This window comes from Sus scrofa, chromosome 10, assembly GCF_000003025.6.
Source record: "Sus scrofa isolate TJ Tabasco breed Duroc chromosome 10, Sscrofa11.1, whole genome shotgun sequence".
NCBI lineage: Eukaryota > Metazoa > Chordata > Mammalia > Artiodactyla > Suidae > Sus > Sus scrofa.
The window spans coordinates 13,601,585-13,621,628 of record NC_010452.4 but is presented as its reverse complement, the minus strand read 5'-3'; the positions used below and the strand labels follow the sequence as shown (position 1 = coordinate 13,621,628).

The following is a 20,044-nucleotide window of genomic DNA, read 5'->3' as shown; positions in this document are numbered from 1 at the left end:
CGACTAGGAACCATGAGGTTGCAAGTTCCATCCCTGGCCTCGCTCAGTGGGTTAAGGATCCAGCGTTGCCGTGAGCTGTGGTGTAGGTCACAGATGCGGCTCAGATCCCGTGTTGCTGTGGCTGTCATAGGCCAGCGGCTACAGCTCTGATTCGACCCCTAGCCTGGGAACCTCCATATGCTGTGGGTGTAGCCCTAGGAAAGACAACAAAACAAAACAAAACAAAAACAAATTGGAGAGAAACGTGGGTTCCATCGCAACTCATGGCTGTATCCTTAGCCATGACATACAGCGTGGTCTCTCTCTGGGAACTTTCCCAGGGGAACTGAGTAGGAGCTGATGCTTCAGAGTCTGGTGGATTGGGGCAGAGGTGGGGGTTCGGGGAAGAGTTTCTTTTTCATATTTATCTGTGCCACCAACTCGATGGCCTAAGAGGGTGCTCTCCCCCATATAAACTTTTTTTTTTGGTCTTTTTTTTTTTGTCTTTTAGGGCCACAGCTGCAGCATTTGGAGGTTCCCAGGCTAGAGGTCCAATCAGAACTGTAGCTACCGGCCTACTCCAGAGCCACAGCAACACTGGATCCAAGCCGCGGCATCTTCGACCTATACCACAGCTTTTGGCAACACCGGATCCTTAACCCGCTGAGCGAGGCCAGGGATTGAACCTCCATCCTCGAGGATGCTAGTCGGGTTTGCTAACCACTGAGCCACGACAGGAACTCCCATAGAAACTTGAACTTGAACATGGACAAAGACTTTCCTTTTAATACTCTGTAGACCAACTGAGAGCAGTTTGAAATATTCAGACAAGATTTTGCTAAAGATTTTTGGATAACAGAAGGAAAATAAGCAGGGAGGGGAACAAGAATCTCGATCATCTGGTTTGTAAGTTATGGTTCTTGCTCATGACCTCAAGAGCTCCTGATTAACCGCATGTAATTTGGTGTCCTAAGAGGTCCTGACTTTTTGTCATTCTGTACATTCTTCCCCATCTTGCAGATTCTGCCTCCTTCTAGAGAAGAATGCCAAAGTATAATAATCAACCCACCCCTGAGTAGTTGTGGTACCTAAAGGCGCATGGACTCAGAAGTCTTCAGAGCATCCCTTGATAAGAGAACCTGAGCAAAAGTAAACATCCTTCCATTAGAGCAAGAGCTTCAATCACAAATGTCCCTTCAGTGCAGCCGCCATTGTTCTGCTCAAAGAATGTGGGACGTTTTTAAAGAAGAGAATTGGGTAGCAGTTACTTTTGCTGTATAACAAAATGTGGGGTAACGTTGCCAGCCTTAAAACAATAACCATGATTTCTCATGATTTTGTGGGTTGACTGGGCAGTTATTTGGGTCTGGATCAGCTGGGCTATGGTTGGAACGTCTAGAACCTTTATCACAATCTGCAGGTTGACAGGCTGTATGGTCCCAGAACCTCCAGTTGTACAACTCTCTCTCTCTCTCTTTTTTAAAAATTTAGTAAAGACTTAATTTTATATTTAGATTTAGCCAGCTGGACTCAGTTTAGATTTTGTTAGCAACATCCTAAGCATCAGTCAGGAGCCAGTCGAACATATGCCTTCTTCTCTCCATCAGGCCTGATCAGAGTGTTGACTTTAGCTACATCAATGTCATAGAATTTCCTCACAGCCTGTTGAATCTGCTGCTTGTTGACCTTGACATCCGCAATGAACACAAGTGTGTTGTTGTCTTCTGTCTTCTTCATGGCTGACTCGGTGGTGAGGGGGAACTTGATGCTGGCACAGTGGTCAAGCTTGCTTCTCCTAGGGGCGCTCTTCCGAGGATATTTGGGCTGCCTCCTGGGCCACAGTGGTTTGGGCCATCAGAAGGTGGGTGACGTCTAGATCTTGTATTTTTTGTAGCCCTGGACACCTTTCAACACAGTATTCTTGGCCTTCGAAGCCTTTGCTTTGGTTTCGGCTTCGGGAGGGGCAGGGTCTTCCTTCTTTACCTCAGGGTCATCTTCATGAAAAGTGGACAGCTCTCTTTCATCCATGTGGGGAAACCTGCCCAGGCTTCTTCTTATGAAGAAGCCATCATTTGAAGATGAAGCCGTCATATGGCCATCTCCTTTTTGGTTTCCAAAGAGCAGCAAGCAAGGGCAGGAAGCTTTTGTAAGTCTCTGTTTGTGTCACCTTTGCTATTGTCTCCCTGGCCAAAAGAATTCACATGACCAACTTCAGAGTCAGCATGGGAAGAGTCTACCCTGAAAGAACGGATACTGAGAGAATACTTATTATGACCATTTTTGTAAAAAACCTGACCACAGGGTCCACGATTTCATCCTGGCTAATTAATTAGAGGACCTCTTCACCCTGGCCATAGTCATTGGTTCAGGATGATCGTATGGCTCAAGCTGGACAATCAGAGTCCTTGCTGGTTAGATGGATTGTCTACAGCCCTGGTAGAATGTGAAATTGTAGATAGTACAGTGGGAAAGGATTGGTCAAAACACGATAGGTCAAAACACAAAGGCAGGAGTTCCCGTCGTGGCGCAGTGGTTAACGAATCCGACTAGGAACCATGAGGTTGCGGGTTCGGTCCCTGCCCTTGCTCAGTGGGTTAACGATCCGGCGTTGCCGTGAGCTGTGGTGTAGGTTGCAGACACGGCTCGGATCCCGTGTTGCTGTGGCTCTGGCGTAGGCTGGTGGCTACAGCTCCGATTTAGCCCCTAGCCTGGGAACCTCCATATGCCGCGGAAGCGGCCCAAGAGATAGCAACAACAAAAGACAAAAAGACAAAAAAAAAACAAAAACAAAAAAAAAACACAAAGGCAAAGACAAGCAGAACTGTGAGATGAAGATGGTGTTTGGTTTTTTTTTTTGGTCTTTTTAGGATCACACCTATGGCACATGGAGATTCCCAGGATAGGGGTCAAATTGGAGTTGTAGCTGCTGGCCTATGCAACAGCCACAGCAACACGGGATCCAAGCCGCTTCTGTGACCTATACCACAGCTCATGGCTATGCCAGATCCTTAACCCACTGAGAGAGGCCAGGGATCGAATCTGCATCCTCATGGATACTAGTGAGATTCGTTTTCGCTGTGCCATGGCAAGAACTCCTGATGGTAACATTGTTTGAGCCCCTGAATATAGTAACCTGCTGAGCCACTAGGGAACTCCAAGAATTTTTTTTCCCCTTTTTTCTTTTCTGTATTTGCTTTTTTTTTTTTTTTAATGGCTGTACTTGCAGCATATGGAAGTTCCCAGGCTAGGGGTTGAATCAGAGCTACAGCTGCCAGCCTACACCACAGGCACGGCAAAGTGGGATCCGAGCTGCATTTGCGATCCGAGCTGCATCTGTGACCGGCTTATGCCACAGCTCAAGGCAATGCTGGATCCTGAGCGAGGCCAGGAATCGAACCAGAGACCTCATGGATACCAGTCGGATTCATTACCCCTGAGCCACAAAGGGAACTTCCCCATAATCTATTTTAAGTTGGATTTCTGACAGCTGCCACCAGAATCCTAATAAAAAGACCCAGACAGATGGTCAAAGCAGAAAATTTTTCTTTGCTAGGTTGATGGTAATGGATGGGAGGAGTTTCCATAGATGTGGCGCTGGGGCTGCTTGTTACTCTGTTCCACTTAGTGTCCTTTCCCTTTGGGAGAGGATTAAATGCCTGGTATTCTGTGGATTGATACCAAATGAGTCGGAGTTAACCAAAGTATCAAATTGCTGCATGTCAATAACTTTTATGCATCTATGCTCACCACCTAGATTGCTTTCATTCTTCCTTCCCTACTTTATGGCCCCAACCAGTTTTAGAACAGAGCTATTCTGGAAAGCACTCATTGAGTCAAACTCGATGTAAACTGTGAACTTAGCTAGTTACATCAACTTTCCAAATTAAACAGACTGTCCAGCACTTGGGATACCAGAAGAACATGAAGAATCACAGGCCAGCTTTCTTGGGAATTGTTTCTTAACTTAATTTGGGCGTCATTCAGTAGGAAAGAAATGCCAAATCAGACTTGATATTAAACAGAGGCCTGAAGCTATAAATAACACAAATAAAGCAAATCAAGATCACTGTCTCATTAGTAACAGGAGAGAAAATAAAGTGAAAATAAGAAAAGACCAGATTGTGAACTTTGGAACAGAAATATCTGCAAGCAAGAGACCCTGAATGAAATCAAGTACAATGAGATGCTCAGTGTAGGCACCATTACAAAAAACACACAAAACAGGAGCTATTTCAAGAAAAATTAACTATGAGATGCTTGATCAATATAAAATGCCACCTGAATTAGGTAAGAAAGCCTGAACAGGAAGCTAAGATAGTAGGATTCTAGTCAAGGCTTTTCCCTAAAAGATTGTAACCATACATATTGGTGATAAATTTTCAGTGAGTACTTAAGTCCTAAAAAAACTCTTTCACAAGAAAATACATTTAAACAAAATAGATGATTCATTTTCAAAGATTTTGTTAGTTCTCATAGACTAATATTTTTATGGCCAATTGCTTTGCAAACAACCAAAGCTAAAAATAGCATGGGGTCACCTAGGAGATACAGTATTCCCTATCTAGTCTCTCTGATACTAGACAGAATATTAATATTAATTAGTATTAGAATATTAATAAAGAGTATGCAGACACTTCTCTAAACACCTTTAAAAGCACACTTGGACTTGGCTTCATTTCATTTACTGGCCTTTATTCAACACAAAATGTTAGCCAATATACTCCAAGCATTTTTTTTTTTTGCTGCAGCATACAGAAGTTCCCTGGCCAGCAACTGAATCCAAGCCACAACAGTAACCTGAGCCACAGCAGTGACAACTTGGAGTCCTTTACGGCTAGGGAACTCATACTCAAGCATTTCTATATGATTTTTTTGCTCACCGAGCTGGTTTAAAGAAACTCTCTACTTCTGTAAGTTCTCTTGACCTCTGCTACTTGTATTTCTGGAATATCTAAGGGAAGGAGTGAATTATCATTGGTACTTCTCAGTACCATTATTATTCTGGAAAAAAAATCATTAATCGGTGTTCCCTAACTTGGAGACTCATTTACCTCATTTATTGAATCTTACAAGATAAAGTCTAGGCACTTGAGATACAAATCTCTAAGGGAGGAATTTATTTGTGGCTTGGAAGATCCAAATGTCATGATTTACTAGACTGGCTATTGCTGTAGCAGTGACTTGCGTTTTGTTTGTTTTGTTTTCAACTATGCTAGTTCCATTTCCTAAGTGGAACTTGAATCTTTTTTTTCTTTCCTGCTTTCTTGCTTTTTAGGGTCACACCTGTAGTATATGGAAGTTCCCAGGCTAGGGGTGGAATCAGAGCTGCAGCTGCTGGGCTATGCCACAGCCACAGCAACATGGGATTGGAGCCATGTCTGCCACCTAAACCACAGCTCAAGGTGACACTGGATCTTTAACCCACGGAGTGAGGGCAGGGATCGAATCTGCATCCTCATGGATACTAGTCAGGTTCATTACCACTGAGCTACAACAGGAACTCCTTTCTTTCTTTCTTTTTTTAATCAGGGAAGGAGAGTGAACTAGAGGAGGCCACCTGGTGCAGAGCGTGAGTGTGGCTTGTGGACCTGGCCTTTCCGGCTTTCTCTTTATTAGCAATGTGGCTTTGGGTGAGTCTCGTCACCTTTCCGTGCCTGACTTTCATGAGCTCTATGTGTGGTGAGGACAATGTCATGGTATCCAGTTTCTAGAACTGTTGTGAGGATTGACTGAATTAATGTATGTAAGTGCCTAGCAGGTTAGCAAATATCATTAACATCAGCAAGTACCACTATCAGCTACCAATCACCTAGCCACCTTCGTTCCTGTGGCTGAAAGAACACTTCTTCCCTCAAATGTAAAGCCCATCTATGTTGGCTTCCATTTAAAGCGGGCATTAGTACAGAGAAGAGATGGGAATGAGAGTAAATCAGCCCTTAATTGCCTTAACATCTGATTAGCAATGAAATTTATTTACCGCTAGAATCGTTAGCCACTGCTACTTTGGTCAAAGGGCTCAACTTCTTCATATACAAATGAACAGAGTTACCCTGTGGTGCAATGAATTGGCAGCATCACTGGAGCGCTGGGATGCAGGTTTGATCCCCAGCCAGGTTCAGCGGGTTAGGGATCTGGAAGGATCTGGCACTGGTGCAGCTGCAGCCTAAGTAGCAGCTGATCTCCATATGCCATGGAGCAGCCAAAAAAAAAACAAAGATGAATTCAATATCACCATTTTACAGAGTTCCTGTTGTGGCTCAGTGGTTAACGAATCCGACTGGGAACCATGAGGTTTTGAGTTCGATCCCTGACCTTGCTCAGGGGGTTAAGGATCTGGCATTGCTGCGAGCTGTGGTGTAGGTCGCAGACACAGCTCCGATCCTGCATTGCTGTGGCTGTGTTGTAGGCTGGCAGTTACAGCTCCGATTAGACCCCTAGCCTGGGAACCTCATATGCTGCAGGGGCAGCCCTAGGGAAAAAAAAAAAGACAATATCACCATTTTACTTCATCATAAGCTGGTAGCAATGGTAAATGAGTTAGGAGTATTAAATGTTTGGAAGTGAAATGAAAGGATTACAACCAGTGACATAATGAAATTATTTTTCTGATAAATGCTGCTTGTCTTTTGATTTCAGGAAAACTTGACTAGAGATTGAATTTTGATGTTAAGCCCAAGAAAATGAAGATTCAAAGATAACTTCTCAAACTAGAATTTGGCCAAGTTACCATGCTTAGCAACAGTTTCCAAGAGAAAGATATTTGGGATTTTTAATGAGCTTTGAAATGTGCCTGAAAGGTGGGATAAAAGCTACAAAAGATGTGGTATTAGACAGTGTGACAACTTTAGACAACTCTTTCAGGATATTTTTTTGGCCCAGCTACCAGTCAGATTTTATAAAATAAGAGATAAGAGTCCAGAGTTAGGTTTTCGCAACATTTCTTTTCAGTTCAATTTCTAAAGCACCATGATTTGACTATTATTGAGAAATGGAGCTCACCTGCTGTATTCTTTGAGTGGCAACCGTGGCTGAATTTTGTGGAAAAAAATGCCTTGCATTTTATAGAATATGGCCTCTACTGATTGTGGATTCAATAGTGTTCAGGCTTTAGGAAGCTTCTGCCAAGTTTAATCACTGTGAGACTAAGAAAAGAAAGAGACTCTGGGGAAGAGAAAATGAAATTAACTCAATAAATTCTAATTTGCTTTTTTTTTTTTTTAGGGCTGCACCTGTGGCACATGGAGGTTTCCAGGCTAGGGGTTGATTTAGAGCTGCCAGCCTACAGCACAGCCACAGCAATGCTAGATCCTTAATTCACTGAGCCAGTGATCAAACCCGCAACCTCATGGTTCCTAGTCGGATTCGTTTCCGCTGTGCCACAATGGGAACTCCCTGATAATACTTTAGAACCGAGATTATATATGGGTGGCTAAAGCTGAAAAATGAGTAATAAAAATATCTAGAATCCTATTGGAATATCAGGTACTACATTAGTTTTTTTTTTTTTTTTTTTTTTTTTTTTTCTCATTCTCAGGGAGACAAACAAAAATTACACTCATTGTGGCAAAAGAAAACCCAGTGGTGCTACATAAAGTAGAAAGCATACAATCCCTTCACTTCAAAGCACCTTCCCGCCTCACCCACCCCTAATAACTCCTGAGTTTCTTGGGGAGAACCCCTGGGTGAGGGGGAGCCGCTGCCTACAATCCTTAGCAATGATTTCCTGCCTGCTGAGCTGCATTAGTCATGCGTCCTCCTCATGCCCATAAATGGAGGATAAGCCTACAGCGATGCTATCAGACGTATTTCCACAAGGCCTGTTCTGAGAGAACCCTCAGAGCCAGACTGACAACACTCCTGGAGCAAACCCATCTTCAACAGAAGCATGTTTTGTTTCATCTGACGCCTGGGCGCACACCCCTAACAGATGTGAACAACCTGGGATGGCTGGGCGTACCTAGGGCTTAGAGCAGACCTCCTATTGTGGTATTAGGTGGGGGTGTTGCTCTGGGAACCAAAGTTGAGGTCTATATACTTAGTGTTAAGAAGAGACTGTATTTCTTTCTTTTTGTTTAGGGCCACACCTGTGGCATATGGAGGTTCCCAGGCTAGGGGCTGAATCAGAGCTGCAGCTGCCAGCCTACACCACAGCTCACAGCGATGCTGGATCCTTAACCAACTGAACAAGGCCAGGGATCGAACCCACATCCTCCTGGATACTAGTTGTATTCGTTATCCCTGTGCCCCAAGGGGACCTCCGAGACCGTATTTCTTTTATTGGAGAGTTTCCTCTTCATTTTTCTCTCTTTTTTCTTTTTTAAAACCACAGCCTTTATTTATTTATTTTTGGTCTTTTTTATGCCTCTTCTAGGACCGCTCCCGCAGCATATGGAGGTTCCCAGACTAGGGGTCAAATCGGAGCTGTAGCCACCAGCCTACGCCAGAGGCACAGCAACACGGGATCCGAGCCACGTCTGCAACCTACACCACAGCTCACGGCAACGCCAGATCCTTAACCCACTGAGCAAGGGCAGGGATCGCACCCGCAACCTCATGGTTCCTAATTGGATTCAATTGGATTCGTTAACCACTGCGCCACGACGGGAACTCCCACTTTTCTCTTTTTTGATGATGTCTGTGGTATGCACAAGTTCCCAGGTGGGACCGAACCTAAGCCACAGCAGTGGCAATGTCAGGTCCTTAACCTACTGAACCACCAGGGAACTCCCCCTCCCTTTTTTGGCCTCTTCATCTTTAAGTTTTATTGAACTATAGTTAACTTACAAGGTTGTGATATTTCTGCTGTACAACAAAATGACCCAGGCCTACACATACACATATCCATTCTCTCTGATTCTTTCCCCAGAGATGATCACATTATACTGAGTAGAGTCATCTGTGCTCTATAGCAGGTGCCCATTGGCTAATCATTCCATATACCTCAGTGTGCACATGCCAATCCCACACCCCCAGTCCATCCCTGCCCCCCGCCCCCACAGCCTCTTTGTCTTTGATTAGGACGGTCCTTCCTTCATTCATTTACTTCCATACATCCAGATGCCCACCTGAAGGCCATGCCCTGGGCTGGACAACGTTTGTAAGAGACAAATTCAAATAATTTTCGCCATTCAGCCAAACCAACACAATCTCAGCTAATTTTTAAGCAGGGTTTGTCAGAAGATAATCAGCTTTAATTTTTACTGCCTTATGCCATAGGAAGGTAGTGCAATGTGGTGGAAGGCGTGATGGACTGATAATTAGAAATCCTGGGTTTGGGAGTTCCCATTGTGGCTCAGTGGTTAACGAATCCGACTAGGAACCATGAGGTTGCGGGTGCAATCCCTGGCCTTGCTCAGTGGGTTAAGGATCCAGTGTTGTTGTGAGCTGTGGTGTAGGTTGCAGATGAGGCTCGGATCCCGTGTTGCTGTGGCTGTGGTGTAGGCTGGCAGCAACAGCTCGGATTAGACCCCTAGCCTGGGAACCTCCATATGCTGCGGGAGCGGCCCAAGAAATGGGAAAAAAAAAAAAAAAAAAAAAAAATCCTGGGTTTAAATTCCAGCTCCACCACGAAGGGATTGCGTGACTGTGGGCAATTTACTTAACCTCTCTGGGCCTCGCTTTCCTTTTTTGAAAAATGAGTGGGTTGGACTTAAGATTCCTTCCATTTCTAAAATTCTTTTATTCTATATGGTAACACATTCCACAAAGTTTCCTTTGTGACCAGAATTAGTCCTTGATTTCCTAGCTCAAGTTTCTTTTTGGCTCTCTTTTGTTGTTAAACCAAATATGAACAAGAAGCAATAACATTTTGTCATGGCGAACAGATTGCCCTTCCAGTGAATGACCTTTGGAGGTCAGGCCACCCATTGCAATATCTAAATCCAAAGGGAATGGTATGACCAACTTGTGAGCTGGCAGGCTGCCATTCAAAAGGATGGAAATGGTTGTAGGCAGCCAAAATTCTTGGCTGGTACATTTTTAATAAACATAGAAAATAAGAACAGCATTTTCCACTTGGATTGCTTAATTTGGTGCCCATACCGTTGGAACATTTGCTGTAAGGATAAAGATGATGTGATATATCACTTATTTAGTACAGGATGGATTAACTTTCACAAATGAGAAGTAGGTTATGGAGTCATCTGTAAGGCATTTTTATACTTGCCTCTTGTCTCTGGCAGGAGATAGTTTGAGTCATTACAGCAAAATCTCCACCCCTTTTGGCTCTTCTTAAGAGTTTCCCCTGAAACATAAGCTCTGCTGGATTTACTGTATTGCTATGAATGGACAAAGGCAAATTGGTGTGAATTCTTTGTGGTTGAACATGTCTTATGAAAACTTTTCCAAGATGGTTCAATATGTCTTCCGATTGCTTTTCCAAGAAAACAGCCTCCACAGCAAATGTTCCTTGGTTAATTTGGAGAATCATATCAGAGGTGCATGTGTTTTAATTACAGAAATGACAGTGAGTACTTATGATAAGACAATGAACCTCACAGCAGCTATGGTTTTTAACTGTGCCTATTGTGTGAACTCATCCAATCCTTGGGCTCTATATTTCCCTGTCTTGCAATATGGCAACAAGGATATTTGACTGGCAAGGGTGTTTTAGCTCCAGAGATCCTGGAATAAAAAAATTCTGTGATGGTGAGCTGTAATTAGACATGTGGGTGGAAATTAGCATTCTTCAAGCACACCATGTGTAAGCAGAGGCACTCTGCTTTTTTGCTACCTGAGGCCTCCCTTGGTCCCCTGCCATAGCTCCAGGTCACTGAGTCTACAGGGCTGTTGGTTTGAGGCTGCAGGTTCCAAAAAGAAAAAAATAACTCAGTATTGAGTCTGAAACTGGGAAGCTTTTTATAGTTAAAACTGGGCCACATAGTTCTATTACACACAAGCAAGGCATTGACCAAGTATGACTATATAACTTGTTCACTTTTCTTTTGGAAGTGTAAATGATCTCAACTGTCAAAACTATAATTTGAATTGTACCTCTATCTTAAAATAAAACACCAAAACTTTTGCATCGATTCATGGAGTCATGGCAGGTCCTCCATTTTAGATTAGATCCTTCAGTCAGGGGAACTCAGCTGAAACGGATCTTTTCCACACTGGTTATCTTAAAAAAATACACACCCCTTCTCAGGACTACAAGAGGCCTACAATTTGTCCAGTTTAAATTTTCATCTGATTTTTGGATTTGCTTTTGTATAGCTACAAACTCCCCAAACTATAAATTCTGGCTTTCTGGATGACAACCCCCAGCCTCGCCATTGACTTTGAGTTTGCTTCGCCAGCATTTTACGTTTACCTTTTAAAGGAGGTGATTTCAAGACCAAACGAATGATGGGAAATTTAAAACTATCGTTAGTTCACAACCCTCCCCGCCCCCACTCCCGGGCCGGAATTCCCTCTTTGCTAATGACGATAGAAAGCGGTTTCACCCGCTGCGTTTCTCATCTTCACTCTTGCGGCTGTTCACGATGCCGCGCGCGTCTCCCGGCGACTGCGTTTCCCCGCGAGTTGGCTGCGTTCTTTCGGGGATGAAGTCATCCCTATACATAGTGTGTGCATATCAGCTCGTTAAATCGGCACAGCACACTGGGATTCCTCGGGAAGCAAAGGAGCGAAGCGAACAATGATGACCATATTTTCCATTTAAACGTCCCCCCTCCCCCCAACCCTGGAGGAATCGCCGGGAGCAGCGCGCGGCGGGGGCGGGCCGCAGGGCTGGTCGGGATGCCCAGCGACTGGCAGGTCCCGATCCTGAGATAGCAACAGGGCGAGCTGAGGACAAGTCCCGCGCGAGGGCACCCGGCCGCCGGCAGATCCGGAGTCCCCCGGCCCGGCCCTGTGCCCAGTCACGCATTCCGGTCGCCGCCTCCTGGTTCTCCGCGCCGGGAGGTCCCGGCGCCCCAATCTCCGCACGCCGGCGTGGGGGAGACCCGGGAGCTCCCCCAGCCTCAGGGGAGTGGGAGGCCAGCGCGGGGCGGGGGACCCACGGCCAAGGACAGCCCGGGGCGAGGAACCCCGCCGACAGCGGGTTAGGGGGTGGGCAGTCCCGATCCCAGGGGGCTGGAGGGGGCGGGGTGGCAAAGCAACAAAGAGCCTTTGCTAACCCGCCGTCGCCGAGCCCGCTCCCGCCCCTCCCCGCTCTCCGCAGTCCGGCGGGGGCCCGGGCCGGCAGGGGGTGTGGGGGCGGCGCCCGGCCCCCCGCCTCCCCCCGCCCCGCACCGCCCCCTCGCCCCCGGGGGAAGGAGGGGAGGAGGGCGGCGCCTGCGTGTTCCTCCGCCGCGCGCCCCGCCTCCTCCCGGGTTCCTCGCGGCGATCCAGACTCTCCTCCCGGGCTGCCGCAGCTGCCGGTTGCACACGGCCTCGGCGGCGGCGGGCGCGGCGGGCGCGGGCCTGTGGAGCGGCGGCCGGGCGCGCAGCCTCGGCAGGCACCCCTCCGAGGGCGGCCGAGGAAGCTCCCGGGGGAGGAGGAGGAGGAGAAGGAGGAGGTGGGGGGCTGCGGCGGCCGCGGGACCCGCTCGGCGCCTCGGCCTCTCCGCCCCCTCCCCAGCTTTTCTTTCGCCCTCTTCTCTCCCACTCCCGGCCGGCGCCGCGGCTTTGTGCGAGGAGATGGTGTAGCCCCGCGGGCGCCCGGAGGAGGAGGAGGTGGACACTTGTCTCCCGGCCCCGAGCTGCGTCTCCGCCCCTGGAGGAGAGACCCCCTTCGGCTCGGCGCCTCCCGCGACTCCCGGCTGCTGGGGAAGCCTCGGCGCGGCCGGCACCATGAGGTGAGGGGCGCGCGGGGCGGGGGCCGGCGGGCCATTGTGCCGCGGAGCCGCGACCCCGCTCTCCCGGGACCCCGCCTTCCGTCTCCCGGCCCGGCGCGTCTCCCCGGGTCTCCGCTCTCTTTCTCCCCCTCCCCCTTTGTCCCTTCTCATTTCTCTTTCTTTCTTGTAATCCTCCCCAACCGCTCTTCTTGGAGGGGGGGTCCTCGTTTCGACGTCCTCCCATTTTTCCTCAAATGCTCCTCTTTCGCCCAGGATTCCCCTTCGTAAATTTAATTTGCTCCTGGCTCTCCCCCGCCCCCCGCCGTGGCCAGCCAAACCTGGGAGATGGGGAGGGGTTCGAGAATCGAAGCGTGTATGTTGCTGGGAAACAGGTATTTTTCCGTCTAGATGTAAAAATTTCGCGCAGTTTTATTACAGAACTCTCGTGTTTAATTAAAAAAGGGAGAAAAGTTTGAAAGATCTGAAATTTCTGCGGGGAATAAAGTCCTCTGGTAGCCCTAGGTGGAGGAGCTCCGAAAGGTGAAATTTTCCGATAGTGGGGGAAGGGAACGAATTTATTAGGCTTCTCTTTGGGGGGACGCAGTAAACGGCTGGGATAAGTTGTCCGGGGTGTGTAAACGGGGGCGGGGGAGGGATTTGTTTGGAAAACGCTTTTCTCTCCTTCCTCTGTAGCAGCCTGTGTTGCATTGCAGCAGCTGCTTTTTCCTGTCCCTCTGTAATCAATAGAACAGAAGCTAGATGATTTTTTCAGCCCCAAAGAATTGAATGTACCGTCGTAAAATATTTTTTTTAACCGATACGGTGAAACATATGGTGTGATATTTTTCGTTGTTGTTTCTCCAATTGTGTAAGAGAATAAACCATGATGTGGTGTGTCATTCATTGGAGATTTTTTTCAGCCTTTCCTAAGCCCGTTTTGTGTCCATAACCACCTCTTTTTGGATTGGTGCAAGACTTCGTGAGAAATGAGTCTTGGTAGACTGAAGGCTGATCCATTCTGCGTTATCATCCTTAAGGCCTTCCTTTTAGGTTAAACAATTGGGGATAAAGTACATTACTCCATTTCTGTCTTCTGGAAGAGATAATCTTACAGTTCATTTGGATTTGAATCTCCTTTGTGTTAAAAGATTAATGGCTAACCGTTGCCAAGACCTTTATAAAGTAATACAATGAGATTTGAAAGATACAATCTACACATTCCTTCGCTTTGGCAAGAAAATGTCAAGTCATTGGAATTTTCTCATTTTAAGTAATTTCCATTTTAAACTTTTTTTTTTTTTCTGTCAAGGTTGAACACTTTACTTTCCCATTTTGTTTTTGCATATGTATTTTGTGATATAGCTGTGTTGAGTTTTCACTCCAGCTTACGGTGGATTTGAACCATGTATTTCTCTGATTCCAAGTTACAGACCTTTATTTGAAGGGTTTAAAAATTGTTTTTTAATGTTATGTTTGTAAGGGATCCCTTTTCCTTAGTGATTTCACATGCAAGTTATTTTCAAATATAATGGATCGGTTTAAAATGTAATTATGCGATATAAACCAAATATCATAATCTTTGTAAAATATGGCTTAAAAAAACTTGAGCCATGCATTTAAGCATTTTTTTAAGCATTTTTTAAAAAATCGAGTTACTGATGTCCTTGAAAACTCAGGAAATAAATGATAAAACATACATAATGTTAATAATCTCATAATACTATATGTTATTGATTTCTGCTTTAAAGATGTAAAGCTTATGGGGTCTCCCAGACCAGAATTTATCAAATTTTTCCACACTTTGGGTATGTTTTTCTCAACATTGAGAAATACGAAACAATGGAAGTAGGATATTTTAGAATAAAATCATCAGAATGTTCAGAAGTTGTGAACACAACAAAAAAGAAGTATTCAGTGCAGTTTGATCACTGTCAAGTATAGTTGTCAGTCTGTCACAGGTAAATTATGCTTTCACTTAAAAGTTCCTTTTCTAATAAAAAGTAACTTGTAATTTCTAAGCTGTTGTCCTGCTCTGTTCCTTATTCATTGCGGAAGGGGTGGAATCACACTGATGCTTTCCAGTGGCATAAATATAGAACGTGGTACACAGGTCTGAAAAGTTTGTTCAAGTAGTCTACAGTAATCCTTTGTAGGCTAATTGTGAATAATTTAAGAGGAGCAAGGAGGATCAGCTTTTCACTTTGGAAGGCATTGGATTATTTGGTAGGTGGTTTGTGCAACTCCTGTATAAACATTTCCTTAGATAACTGTAAAAGCAAGATGGTCTGTTACGGAAGTAAAAGGTACTTGTGCTGGTTGCAACAAGTTCTGGGATATTTTGGTGCTTCAGAAAGGGCTCTTCAGGTTATGTTCATATTTAACTTAGTCTCAAGGATGCTTTCAAGTACTTTAGGATGTAAAGGCTATGTTATCGTAGCCCTTCAGTTATATTAAGGAGTAGTTCTGATGTTTTACAGGCCAGCCAGAAATAGGAGTGCATGACTAGGAATTTCCACTTAAGTTGGTCAGAGTTTTGAAGAGAGGATATGATAAATCTGTTTCTGTTTAGGCGGTAGTGATAAGATCTCTCAGATGACTTTAGTTTCAGGAATAGCTCTGTGATATAATGTAATTCCTATACAAAAGGGGACTGGACTCATACCTTACTTTCCTGAAACAATCTGAAAGGTATTCTGTACTTGTCAAAAGCTGTATGTAGAATTACTTGTTAATACTTTGCTTACAGATGAGAATGAAAAAAAAAATGAGAAAGTGCATTTCTTATGCAAGACAGTGAAAGGGTGGAGACCCCCCCAAAACTGGTACAATTTTGTTAGTGTATAGCATCCCTCATTTTGGTGCTATTCTTATTTTTCATTTATGTAATGTTTCAAAAGTATAAGATGATTTGTGATAGAGGTAGTGTAATATATGTAGTATTATATGCCTCAAATGATTACATTTTCATTTAGTCAGGAACTCACAATTTTTCTTTTCTTTTTCTTTTTTTAGTAGAGGACCTTGTCTGATAGAAAATCGTTGCCTTTAGCGTAGTGGCTAAGAAGAGCTCAGAAGATTTTGGGTTGATACTCTTGGGTCTGTTATTAAGTAGTCCAGGCTTCCACTCACTGTTCTGTGACTTTCTCATGGAAAAAGCTGTAGTAGAGTTGTGAGGATTCCTCCAAGCCGCTTATTAGCTGGATGACCTTGAGCTGACCACATTATTTCACTGATCTATATTTTAAAGTATGTAAAAATAGGGATAATTTTTTACTAGGTTTAAAGAGCAAATGATAATAGAGTGTGCTTTGTGTACTCATAAGCATTATACAGTTCGATTACTCCTCTTCCCTTAGGGCTTAGTTCTGCTTTAGACTAGTTATGTGAAACTTTCAGGTAGTTTGCTTCACCTTTCTGGGCCTCCCCTAGTTTCAGGATGGCAAACAGGTTCTGTTTTGTTTATCTACACCGGATTGGTAGTGGTTGCCATGTTGATAAGAACACATAACGACTTTCTGGGTTTGGTGAGACAGTGCTAAGATTAGTAATATTTGATTGGGACGTGGGTCCCAGAGAATGCCTCTTATTTAACCATCTGTGATCTAAACTGATCTTTAGATTTCCTTTCTTTCTTTTTTTGTCTTTTCTAGGGCTGCACCCATGGCACATGGAGGTTCCCAGGCTAGGGGTCGAATCAGAGGTGTAGCCAACAGCCTATGCCACAGCCATAGCCACGCAGGATCCGAGCCACGTCTGTGACCTATACCACAGCTCATGGCAATGTCAGATCCTTAACCCACTGAGCAAGGCCAGGGATCGAACCCGCAATCTCGTGGTTCCTAGTTGGATTTGTTAACCACTGAGCCACGATGGGAACTCCTACATTTCCTTCCTATGTGTACGTTTAGAGTCTTCAAAATAGTTCTTTTTTGTTACCTTCATTTGTAATAATAATAAATTTAATATGCATATTAGAGTGTGGCACAGTCAGGGCTCAAAAGACTCAGACTTTGTATGCTGACTTGTTACTGGAGTAAATTGATAAAAATAGAGACAATTCTATTATTTCACAAGATTGTTGTGCCAAATGTCAAGTGAGATACCCATGAAAGGATACAGATAAAAGTCTTGCTTTTCTCATGGATCTTCCTTTATAGCTTGTAGCTCTGGATGTCTGACTTTCTCACAAAGGTTTATTTTAGGGGCAAGGAGCCAGATTTTGCATTTTTTTGGAATGTCAGTACATTGTATTTAGGCATTGTTTTGCCTTGTAGGCATTCAGTAACTACATCTTGAATAGAATGTGGATTCATGGAGAAAATCGACTGGTTTTCTCAGTATTCGAGCTTTTAAATACCTTGTTAGCCCAGTTGGAATAAGCAGAATAACTGGCAGCCCTTTTGGCAGGTGTAGAAGAAATTAACATTCTGGACGGAGTTGTGGTTCCTTATCCTACACACAGCTTAAACCTGGGGGGTTGTATAACTTGTAAAACACCTAATCTTTATCATACGTTTAGGAAGGATTTGGAAAAAAATGTGATTTCAATTTTTACACGGTTATTGGGGAGGAAGAGGATACTTAAACTCTTCCTGGGCCTAAAGTTCCCCTCTCCCCCTTCCTTGAAATTGATGGATGGAACTGAGTGGAAGTACAGGTTAAAAGAATCTGAGCTGAGTTTGTAACTCACTGAGTGCCAAATGAAGCCTTAGGAATATTCTGGAATAGAAATCAGGAAGAGGATTCCCTGTTAGACCTTCTGGGAAGTAAGTAGTCTTTATCGATCTCCCAGCTAGTCCTGTGTGTTCCTACGTACTTTGCACGTTTTTTTTTTTTTTTTTTTTTTTTTTTTAACCATTGCACTTATTACGTTGTTTTATAATGATCTGGATCTATCCATCTCTCTTCATGGTGAGCTCCTTGGGGGTAGGACTGCATTTTTATATTCGTGGTAATGGTAAAATATTTGACAAATAGCAGGTCCTTATAGAAACTTGACTTTGGAGGTATTCTTTTCCAGAATCTAGTCACTGACAATAACCACCATTTTTGGAGCATCTGTAATGTTCTAGAAGCTCTACTGGGTATTATAGGATGAAAAGTAGTATTTGGTTGATAGTGATTTTTTTTTTTTTTTTTTTTTTTTTTGTCTTTTGAGGGCTCCACGCATAGCACATGGAGGTTCCCAGGCTAGGGATCAAATCGGAGCTATAGCTGCTGGCCTACCCTACAGCCACAGCAACACCAGATTTGAGCTGCGCCTTCGACCTACACCACAGCTCATGGCAACGCTGTATTCTTAACCCACTGAGTGAGGCCAGGATCGAACCTGCGTCTCATGGATACTAGTCAGGTTTGTTAACCACTGAGCTACGACTGGAACTCCAGTAATTTTTTTTTTTTTAAATGATTTTTGTTTTTTCCATTATAGTTGGTTTACAGTGTCAATTTCTACTGTACAGCAAAGTGGCCCAGTCACGTGTATATATACATTCTTTTTCTCACATCATCCTCTATATGTTCCATCATAAATGACTAGATATAGTTCCCTGTGCTGTACAGCAGAGTAATTGTTAATATAGTTACTCAGTTCACACAAAAACAAGCATCTTGACCTCAGGAATAGGTATAGAGTTTCTTGCTCAAACACAGAGCTCAGAAGTGGCCCAAAACAGTAAGACTCAGGTTTGTCTAACTCCAAAGCCCTTTTGGAGGAAAGGTGTTTCCTTGACTTTCTCATTAAATTCCAAATTAACAGAATGGCCATGAATCTGTTTTAGTCTCTATGATCATAGGACTTGCAAATGTTTATGAGCGACAAGCTTATGCATGTCTCTTGATTTAGCTTATTTCTACTCAGTGACTGCCTTGTTTTGATTCTTATTAGTGCTTAAAATACCAATAATTGGATAGTTTGTGTGGAAGGTGTATTAGTCAGCTCAGGATACCGTAACCAAATCCCAGAGAAATTTGTTTTCTCCCAGTTCTGGAGGCCGGAAATTAAGAGATCAAGGTACCAATATGGCCAGGTTCTGGTAAGGCTCTCCTTACCCACTTGCAGACTGCTCTGCTGTCTTGGACAGTTTCCTGCTATATCCTCACATGGCAGAGAGAGACAGACCCCCAGTCAGACACAAGGGAGGGAGGGAGGGAGGAACGGAGGGAGACGGAGAGAGAGAGAGAAAGAAACCAAGATCTCCCTTCTTCTAAGGTTATTTAATCTTAGTTACTTCCGAAAAGCCCTGTCTGCAAATACAGTCACTTGGAGGTTAGGGCTTCAAACAGAGGGATTCTTTTGGGGGGGAAACAATTCAGCCCATAGTAAAAGATAACCAGAATTTTTTTTTTTTTTTTTTTTTTTTGTCATTTCTTGGGCCGCTCCTGCGGCATATGGAGGTTCCCAGGCTAGGGGTCTAATCACAGCTGTAGCCACTGGCCTACGCCAGAGCCACAGCAACACGGGATCTGAGCCACATCTGCAACCTACACCACAGCTCACGGCAAAGCCAGATCCTTAACCCACTGAGTAAGGGCAGGGATCGAACCCGCAATCTCATGGTTCCTAGTTGGATTCGTTAACCACTGCACCACGGTGGGAACTCCCCAAATTTTTTTGTCAGTAGATACAGCTTTGATAGAAGCTAATCTGTATAATGCTTATGTGATTTATAGGTTGGTTTTAAGAAACTATATGTAGAAATAATTTACTAATGAAAATAAATAAGGGAGCAGATTTACACAAGAGACCTCTTATATTTTCTAGAAATTCCATACATTGGGAAGCTTCTGTTTTATAATGATTCTAATAAACTTAGTTAAGATGTACTTTTCCAAGGATCCTTTTGGTGTGAAGCCGTGTGCACACATGTCTCAGTGCTGAAGCTGTGTGGAAGGCGGTGAAGAGGACCCTGAGTTGGAGTTCAGGTTCTCTTTTGACATTTAGGAACTAATTCATAATTTTTTAGTAGATTGCAAACAGTAGTTTTCAAGATGGGAATTTTTTTTCTGTAAAATGGAGGTACTTTTTGCATTCCAGAGTTGTTAGGAAAATCAGAAATTCTCTAAAACCCTGGCATAACACTTGGCACGTAAAATAGACTTGATAAGAGTAAATCCCCTGCTTCTCTGAAAGTCTGACATCGCTTATGTTTATGTTAAGAATGTGAAAAACGATGTAAAATGGTGCAGGTGCTTTAGAAAACAATGTCACAGACAGTTCCTCAAAATGCTAAACCGGAGAGTTACCGGATGACCCTGCAGTTCCACTCCTAGGCGTATACCCAAGAGAAAGAAAAACGTCAGTCCGC

The 20,044-nt window shown here is 44.2% G+C and overlaps 1 protein-coding gene and 1 pseudogene across 13 annotated transcripts in view; one reads left to right on the top strand and one right to left on the bottom strand.

Annotated features, from left to right (window-relative positions):
• LOC100525419 lies at positions 1,515–2,491 on the bottom strand (annotated as a pseudogene).
• ENAH (enabled homolog (Drosophila)) overlaps positions 12,282–20,044 on the top strand; it is a 169,576-nt gene continuing 161,813 nt past the window's right edge. For 9 of the 13 annotated variants that reach the window (XM_021064410.1, XM_021064394.1, XM_021064396.1 and 6 more), the window contains exon 1: positions 12,282–12,758. In XM_021064410.1, the coding sequence (XP_020920069.1) occupies positions 12,754–12,758 (5 nt within the window). In that variant the 5' untranslated portion in view covers positions 12,282–12,753. The remainder of the gene's footprint in view (positions 12,759–20,044) is intronic. The other 4 variants (XM_021064397.1, XM_021064409.1, XM_021064407.1 and 1 more) reach the window with 4 other exon arrangements.